At 37.9% G+C, this 9,937-nt stretch overlaps 1 protein-coding gene across 1 annotated transcript; it reads left to right on the forward strand.

Annotated features, from left to right (window-relative positions):
- The first annotated feature begins 7,352 nt into the window (after nucleotides 1-7,352).
- On the forward strand, nucleotides 7,353-9,413 carry LOC143573953 (uncharacterized). Its single transcript, XM_077058709.1, has one exon. It carries the CDS (start codon nucleotides 7,353-7,355, stop codon nucleotides 9,411-9,413), a length of 2,061 nt encoding a protein of 686 aa, XP_076914824.1.
- The last annotated feature ends 524 nt before the right edge of the window (nucleotides 9,414-9,937 follow it).

Consider the following 9,937-nt stretch of genomic DNA (forward strand, 5'->3'; position numbering starts at 1 on the left):
CATTTATAACACCCGTGTCTTTAATGCTTGCATAAACACACGTGTGTTCATCCAAACTTCTTCTAGTACGTACACCATCAGAAGGATTACCGATCACATTCTCCAAATGATGATTCTTGTGAATTTTGGTGGACTGTACCGGATAGACTTCCAGATTATTCTCAAGATTTGAAGAAAGTTCATCAGTGTGAGACTGAGGTTGAGTGTGAAATGGATTGTAGAATTCATCTTCATTCGAGACAACAGGAGTTTCAACCGCACTTGACGAGGTTGGTTGATTTTCATCATATTGTGGACGTTGCACAATGGTCTCCTCTTCGTCATACAGTATCTGTGAGGCCATTTTCTCATCAATGTCTGCAAAATCCAAGTAGGGCATATTAAAAGATTTGAATAGCTTATCATAGTCGAAAGCCTTTGCCGGTCCCATGCTAGGCCTTGGTGATTTGTAACTATTAATATCAGTGTTACAGACCACCTCAACCTTGTTGTTCGATAGATTAAAGACTCTTATGTTGGGTGTCCCAACAACATAGCCAACTAAGATTCCTTCGTCAGCTTTCTCACCAAATTTAGAGTTAGTCTTTAATATCGAACATGGGGACCCGAAAGGTTCAAGACCCTTCAAGTTTGGCTTTCTACCATGCATAAGTTCATAACAGGTTTTATTTAATCTTTTAACAGTTAAAACACGATTAAGGATATAGCAGGCTGTAGCAACAGCCTCAGCCCAGAACACCACGGGAAGTTTAGCATCTGCCGGCATGGTCCTGGCGCCTTCGATTAGAGTTCTATTCTTCCTTTCAGCTACTCCATTTTGCTGTGGAGTATATGGGGCACTGTACTGATGCTCTATCCCTTTCTGTAAACAAAACATCTCCATCTGATAGTTCTTGAATTCTTTACCATTATCACTCCTGATGTACTTAACCTTCCTCCCAACAATATTTTCCACCTTGGTAATCAAGTTAATTACCAACTGAACTGTCTCATCTTTTGCCTTTAGAAAATATACCCAAGAGTATCGAGAGTAATCATCGGTTACAACCAAACAGTATGAAGTTCCTCCTAGACTCTTTACATTCACAGGACCAAAGAGATCCATGTGAAGTAGGTCTAAGGTGCTGACAATTGAGTTAACCTTTTTGGAGTGATGAGGTCTAAGGTGCTGACATTGATCTTCAAAGTTAAAATTCTTCAAGGGAACCCCAAGTACCAGCCCGTTCTTGACAATGTCATTCATCTTACAAAGATGAATATGACCCATTCTTCGGTGCCACAGTTCTGACTCAGATTCTGTTGCTTTTGACAGAAGACATGACTCTTCTGTTGTTATCTCGGTTGATCTCATATCCATCACATACGTGTTCTTCTCTCTTGGAGCTCTCATTACAACCCACGTCTCTGGTATCTTGAAACTAGGATAAAGTACGAGTGCCTCATCTTTAGTAAAATGAACAGTGTATTCTTTGTCACAAATCTGAGATACACTCAACAAGTTATGCTTCAACTCTTCCACAAAATTCACCTTTTCCAACTTTATTCTTCCATTTGTCACAGTCCCAATACCACTAATTCTTCCACCACTTTCTCCTGCGAAACTAACTCTTCCTCCTTGAACAGATTTCCTGTCACGTAACAATTTCTTGTTACCAGACATGTGCCTGGAACAACCACTGTCAACAACCACATATTGTTTACAGCCCTATTTATTAAAGAGATAGATTAAAATCTGGGGACCCAAGACCTTCTGGTCTTGAGCTGATTAAAGCTGTTATCCGGCATCCAGTATCTTGGTTGCCCAAAGTTAGTTTGAGGAGAGTTTCTATAAGTTCTGTAAGAAAAACTTCTAGATGACTGGCTATGAGGCCATCCAAACTTTCATGAGTTAATTGAATTATAATTATTGGTTTGGTACATAACTGGAAAAAAACGAGACTGATTTCTTTGAAATCTTGGATTAGTCCAATAATTGAAAGTTGGTGTGTTCACATTATTACCAGCATCATAATTAGTATTCGTTTTATTCTCAGTTTTGGTAGGTCTCATATTTCTAGGTTTTCTTTGTTTCAGAGGACAATCAGCGACAAGATGTCCTATCCTGTTGCATCTAAAACAACTTTTATTCGAACTATTCTGGTTGTTTTGAACTTTCGTCTCAAAAGTGTATAGATGTCGAGGTTGCGTTACTATCCGTTTGTCTCACATATGGTGGGACGAACGGATTTAGGGAAGATTTCTTCTCATCAAACTTATAGTCCTCCCTCGTTTTAATAACACAACCTCTTTTTTTATCTCACCCGATTCGGGCGTCTTGTCCGAATTTGACAAGACAGAACTAGAGATAGAACTTGTGACATTTGAACTTGTCTTACTTGTTTCACTCTCATTAACTTCAGTTTCTTTAGCAGAAACTTTTATTGGTACTGTCTGACTAATTTCAACATTAGCAGATTGCTGATTACTCAGATCATAAGTATAATTATTGCTATATGGTGGTGGAACTTCAGAGAATCCAATTCCCCCTTTTTTAACCGGGGAACGTTGAACACTTATGATGTGATCTAACATTGCAGAAGAATTTCTAAATTGTTTAATTTTTCTGTTCAGTTCCACCACTTTTACCTGGTAATCAGTTATCTGTTTATCCTTTTCAGCAATTAGTTTGGTCTTTTCTTCTAACACTTCATAACTAAGATCAATTACTTGTATTTTTTCAGCTAGAGTGGCTTTAAGACTTCTGATATCCTTTTCACTAGCTTTTATTTTTACCGAGTAACTATTTTCTTTAGTTTTAGAATAGTGATGTTCTTCTTTTAAGTTTTTAAATTGAGTGTCCAAACTAACAAACTGATCAGTTAATGTTTTCAATTGATCAAACAGGTTTTCACATTGTTCACAATGAATTTCAGAACTTACCTCAGAGAGCTGATCGATCACTTCTGCCATGTATGCTTGATCTTCCCCCGTGTCTTTGTCACTTCCTTCAGTTTCGATGTTTACCATATTTGCCTGTTCGAACACCTCATCAACTTGTATATTCCACTTGTATCCACCGTTCTGTTGAGATACCATAGCTTTATTTTCATTACCAACCCCATTCTGTTGAGCAGGCCTGTTCTGGCTTCGTTCGACTCTCTCATTTGTGCATTTTTTAGCAAAGTGACCATTTTGTTGACAGTTATAACAACGAACTTTTGACTTATCAAACCCCGGTCTTTCTCCAACGAACTTTCTACCAGTTTTCTTCATAAATCTCTTTACCCTTCTTACTATCATAGCCATCTGCAACTGCAGATCCATTTCTTCCAGATCATCAGCGTCGATCTGATCATAGTCTTCATGCAAAGTTGCAGGGTGTCGATTATTTTACCTTTGATGTAATTCTCATAAGATACAATGAAGGATGCATAGAGAGCAAACTGTTGTTCAGCTGATTTCACACTCATAGGCATCTGTGAGTAGTTCTTGCTTGGAGAATTTGATGAGAAATTACCAGTTGTGGTTTGTGGTTTTGAGGAACTACTACCTCCTGCTACGAAACATACGTCACCATCCATATTGAGAATCACATGACCATCTGACGTGGATTTTGATTCCCCCTTTGAGTAGTAGGCAGTGGATTCTGATTTTGAACTTGAGTTTGGAGTGACTTTAGCACCATACATTCCCGGATCTTGAACCTGATCAGTCGGTGTCTCTTTTCGAGCCATGTTTAGTTCAAAATTTCGTAACTTATTTACCACCGTCTCCAAATCAATCTTCTCAAAGTCCTTATCTTCTCTCATCAGAACAGTGTACATCTCTTCTTCCTTGTATTCAATGGAGTAGTTATTAAGCTCGGTCATCAGATGATAATATTGTGTGATGATGTCATCAAGTGATTCATTTTTCAGATACTTGAATACTGAGAATTGAGTTTTCATCAGTTTTGTCTTGGAGGTACGTATCCCAACATTTCCTTCATATCTATTCTCTAGTGCTTCCCACAGCTCTCTAGCTGTTTTGTATTTCTTAAAAGTATGAAGACTCACTTGCGGGAGAGCCAAGGTTATAGCTGCACGCGTTTTACTTTCTGCCTCATACATTTTCTTTTCATCATCTTCCATCTTACTGTACTTCTTAATCTGTTCACGACCCTCAAACATGGATGTTGGAGGTATGTAAGCGTCTTGAATGCAAACCCACATCTTTGCGTCCTAATACTTCACATACTGTTCAAATCGATCTTTCCATGCAACGAAATCAGTGCCTTTCAGCAGTTTTGGGGCTTTAGTCGTTGAACCAGCTTCTACCTCCATCTTTACTAGTTCTGTGATGTTTATCGAAGTCATACTTGACTGAAACAAGATTCAAACCTTAAATATCAACTTCTATGAACAGTGTGCAATAGCGAAGTTGATACAACTTCCCTTGCTTTTCAACTTCGCTAACAACTACGCTGGATGACAACTTCGCTGAACAACTTCGCTAGTTATCAACTTCGCCAAAAAATTATATTCGCTTAAACCCTAATTCTTGTGACGGCAAGTTCGCCAGAAGAACAAAGAGGTTTTGCAGGTTGGGTAGGTCGATTTCGAGGATCGCGAGAGTGATTGAAATGTATATTTGATGAGGGTTGAGGATCGACTAACAAAAACAAGGTATTTCAACGTAAACTCGTTCCGTGAATGGTCTAACGGAACGATCTTAACACCTGTGTGATAATCCCGAACCACACAATCACGAGCAAAATGCTCTGATACCAATTGCAGGTTCCCAGCCGGATCTACACAGGAGTATCTCGTAACACGAGGGTGCGGAATCCCCACGTATACGATACGAGTGTCAATACAATTAGTACGTTGAATCTAAGCAAACACACAAGAACATCAGATAATACTTGATATATTGCAAAGACCAACACGTGATACAGAGAATCACACAAACAATCGTTAAAAAGTTTTTCAACACAGCCGAAGTTATGGGTTTATAATACTCGACAACTTCGCCTAACACACTAGGCGAAGTTGTCATAACTTTGTTGTCCTTCAAGTTCGCCCAACACATGGCAAACATATAACAAACACTATTCAACACAAAACAAACAAACTAAACGATTACAGACACAAACAAACACAAGATACTGAACTACTGACATCATGCACCAACAGTAGATGACAAGACCAAACATATACAAGTATATGTCCTTCAAACTTAAGCAACCAACATAATTTTAAGTAAAAGTGTCTAAAAACATATTTAAAATCTTTAATTTTATAAGAACACACGCATACTCTTTTTGAATTTTTTAATTTTCTTCCCCTAAATTTGTGCAAAAATTTTAACAGAAAGGAAAACTTTTATGTACAGATTTAACCTCAAAAAGACTCAATCGTCTTAACTATTCATTAAAAAAATAGAGCAACAGAAGTTTTAAATTTTCTAATTTTGAGGTTTAAGTCAAGTTGGGGTGGTCTGGTCCGGTAAAAGCTGAAAATAAGCGGGTCTTAATTGTGTAAACCACTGAGTAATGTTAATGTCGGATCATATTTGTCCCGGTAAAGATTAAGGCATGGGTTTAAGTGGACAAAAATATCGGTGATCGCGGTTTTTGCGTTTTTCTAAGCTTTAAAAATTAACCTATATGTTTTTAAGACTGAATTTTCTGATTCTGATCCAACTGCATCAGACTTTTTCAGGGACACATAATATTAAGAATCGTAGTTACATGTGTCGGTACTTCCCGGGTTCAAATGAATGAAAAATGACATGCTAGTTATGATCTCATTACAATTCTTTCTGGTACCTAAAAGGGTTTAAAAATAAATAAATAAATAAATATTTGCATATGTTTGTCCGAAAGAAAAAAAAAAAGAAAAAATCCCCAGCATTTGTTTAATTCCAGATTTATATTCTTGACTTCCTTGAGGGCAAGGAAAGGTTTAAGCTTGGGGAGATTTGTTAGTTGCATTTTTGGCACGTTTTATAATACTTTAAACACTCTATTTTAGCCATATATAATGCATTTATCGTACACATATAAAATTATTTTGTGAAACACTTGTTTTGTGGAGCGGAATCTACTTTGGATTGTTTTTATTGTTTTATAGGTACAGAGCAGTTGCGAGTGAGGCGAATGGTCAAGACGCATTTAAACAGATCATATCAAACATGAGGTCTATTAATTAAAAGTGGCATGCACTTTATAGAAAAGAAAAAAAGAAACGTGGAGTGCATTGCAATTCAAAAAAAGGGTCAACAAATCAAGTATGGTGGACCGAAGCCCACTACAATATTTTGAAAGGTTTTTCTAGAAATTTAAATAGAAGTTGGAGATAAGATTAAAGGGGACTTCATCGATCGTTTTGACGGCAGAAGGCTGGAGGGAAAAAAAGAACCATTATTATTCATTGGTTTTGTGAGTTTATGTTTTATTTCATATTTGGTTTGATTGGTTTAGCAACTATGTTCGGCTAAATCAATTTAGTTTCAACACTATGGTATTTTGATTTTAATTCAAAACTCATGTGAAACAGTTTTGTGATTTGTTTTAATTGGTTTGTTTGTGTGATTCTTGATCTTTAACCCGGTTCCATTCCGGTATATATTAGATTGTTAATAAACCTGATCAACTTATTAATTTTTCTAATAAAGTTCATCAATATTTAAAACCCTAATCAGTTTTTAAGTTTTGGTAAAAGGAACAAATAATGTTTTGAGTTTGTCTATGAACCCAAAATTATTATAGAGTCACACGATCTAGTTAAACGCTTCAAACGGCGTGAGTGTGTGATTATAATCGATACTTCTATCACGCAACCCGCACACCAAGATCCGAACGGCGTGAGCTTGGAGTTGCAGGTTGGCTCTAAGAACCGAACGGCGTGTGGTTAGACTTTAGATAGAATGGATGTCCGAACGGCGTGACGTCTAGTATTGATACAAACCATTTAACTAAAAATCATTGCACCATAATTGTTAATGATCATAAGCTATAATTAAATCAAGTAATTGCCTTAGTGTTGGAATTAGTTTTTATATATTTGAATTCACTTTTCTTTTATAAGTTTGTTTTCGTTAATTTCAAATTTAAATCAAAACCCCCTTTAAAAGAGTCGTGTCTGGACCTGAATATTTTTGGTATAATTTAGTTAATCTGTATCCCTGAGGACACGAACCTTACTTTCGCTCATACTATTTTTAGTGTGTTAAGTTGGTTTATTCATCACTCTTTGACTTCTGAAAATTTATTTTTCTTTTAAAAGTTTCTATATCATTTGAGTGCAAACCCATCACTCTTTGACTTCTAAAAATCCTTGAGTGCAAACCCTCACAAGTTCCTTAAAGAGTTTCACGTTGTGTGTTCCGGCATGAAGCCACACAACATTACTGAAGACCTAATCAAGCTAAGGGCATTCCCCTTTGCTCTCCAAGACTCAGCAAGAGAGTGGCTCTATTACCTACCACCGGGGTCGGTAACTACTTGGAATGGTCTTGCAAGGCTTTTCCTAGACAAGTACTTTCCAGAAGTTAAAGCATCCCTCCTACGTAAAGAAATTATCGCGATCAAACAAGCAAAAAGGGAAGCTTTACACACTTATTGTGAAAGGTTCAAGAAGTTATGTGCTCGATGCCCACAACATGGAATATCCGAGCATCAACTCCTTCAATACTTTTTTGAAGGATTGGCACCAATGGAGAGGCGTTTGATAAATGCATCTAGTGGGGGAGCTCTACTCGATAAAACACCAACTCAAATTAGAGCGTTGATCACATCTATAGCGGAAGACACAAAGCATTGGGCACAAGAAGATGGGTGGTATGATGACACACCAAGGGGAGTAAATGAAGTGAACACTCCTCGCATTGAAACTCAACTTGCTGAACTAACCAAAGTCGTCATGCAACTAAAAACTAAGGGTGCGGAACCACAAGCCCGAGCTTGTGGTATATGTCTACAATTTGGGCATCCTACTGATATGTGCCCCACACTACAAGAAGATGTTGAACAAGCACACGCAATGGGAGGTTACTCAAGACAAAATTCAAGACAATATGAGCAGCCTCGAGGTAATCAGAATTGGGGAAATCCTTCTAATATGAGCTACTTGCAAAGACCTCCACAATATCAGTCACAACCTCCATTCCAAATGCCTATTCAACAACATAACTTCCAACCTCAACAACAAACACCCGCACAACAACAAGTGAGTAGCTCAGGTATGTCGTTAGAAGACATCGTGAAAAGCCTAGCCACTGGCACTCACACATTCCAACAGAAGACTGAAGCTAGCATCAAAAACTTGGAAAAACAAACGGCTCAGCTTGCTAGCTCGGTGAGTAAGATAGAATCTCAAGGTAAATTACCCCCACAAACTGAGAAAAACCCAAAACACAATGTTTGTGCCATTACCTTGAGAAGTGGTGAGGAAGAAGTTGTTATAAAAGAAAAGGTTAATATAAAGGATGAAGCATCAAAGCTGGTTAAAAGTGAAGCAAATTTTTATCCACCACCTCCATTCCCTGAAAGGCTTCGAGGCACAAGGAAAGAACGGGAAGAACAAGAAATCATGGAGACGTTCCGGAAGGTAGAGGTAAACATTCCACTCCTTGATGACATTAAACAAGTTCCACGGTATGCAAAGTTCCTAAAACAACTGTGCACATCAAAGAAAAAGCTCAAAGGTACTGAAACAGTCAAAGTAAGTGAAAATATTTCAGCAGTGTTACAAAAGAAGCTACCCCCAAAGTGCAAGGATCCGGTTGTTTTCACCGTTCCTTGTAAATTGGGGAATATTACTTTGCCTCGAGCTATGCTGGACCTTGGAGCCTCTATTAACGTCCTACCATACTCAATTTTTAAAACACTTAATGTGGGACCGTTAAAGAGGACCAGGGTGACCATTCAATTGGCCGATCGATCCGTAGTATACACAAAAGGTGTATTAGAGGATGTGTTGGTCCAAGTGAATGAACTAGTATTTCCAGGTGATTTTTATGTGCTAGACATGGAAGATGATGACAAACCAAATTCCAGTTCGATTTTACTTGGTAGACCATTTTTAAAAACTTCAAAGACTAAAATCGATGTTTATAATGGCACTCTTTCTATGGAATTTGACGGGGAGGTTATAAATTTCAATATAGATGATGCTATACGCTACCCAAGTGATGTCTCATCTTTGAATTATATAGATGTCGTTGAACCAATAATTGATAAATGTTTTGAGTTGTCTAACAATGGTGTTTCGGTCTTAGTGTTAAACAAACGTATAAAAGAAGTTGCATCAAAGGAACATAATGAAAAATTCAAGCTTGGGGAGGAATTGACGGAAATTGATAAACGGAAGAAAGAAAGGCCAAAAGCACGAAAACTAAATTTACCGAATATTGGCAAAAGGCTTCTTCCGTTTATGGTGGCACCCGATTAAACAAAAATCTAACGGGGAATAAGTCTAGCCAAAGACAATAAAGAAAGGCGCTTCGCGGGAGGCAACCCGTGGTTTCGTATTTTTTTTTATTTTCGTTTAATTTTAATTTAAAAAAAATAAAAAATTTCAACCCGGTGGTGTGAAAGTAGTTTTGGTCAAAACGTTTACCCGGCCGTGTTAAAATTCTCTACAAAAGTGACCCGGTCGTATTCAATTTTTAGTAAATGATTCAAACTTTTGACCCAGGCGTGTCAAAATCTCACCCGGCCGGGTAAAGAGTCTGTCCAAAACACACACCCAGGTAAAAAAAAATGTTTGTATTGAAACCTTGGTCAAAACCATCAGACATCGTCATCCTCTTCACACAAAATACAGCCTGCAAACCCTTACCCATCATCACCTTCAATCGACCTCATCCATAATCAAACAACTCCATTGCCCTCACCCACCTGTTCACCTCCACTACCCTCACCGATATCCGCCGCATCTGACCACCACCGCACCGGCGGCGCCCTCACCTTATC

The sequence above is a fragment of the Bidens hawaiensis genome, unplaced genomic scaffold (assembly GCF_021521415.1).
Source record: "Bidens hawaiensis isolate Kalapana, Puna unplaced genomic scaffold, B.hawaiensis_p1.1 tig00026776_1, whole genome shotgun sequence".
NCBI classification, from domain to species: Eukaryota; Viridiplantae; Streptophyta; class Magnoliopsida; order Asterales; family Asteraceae; genus Bidens; species Bidens hawaiensis.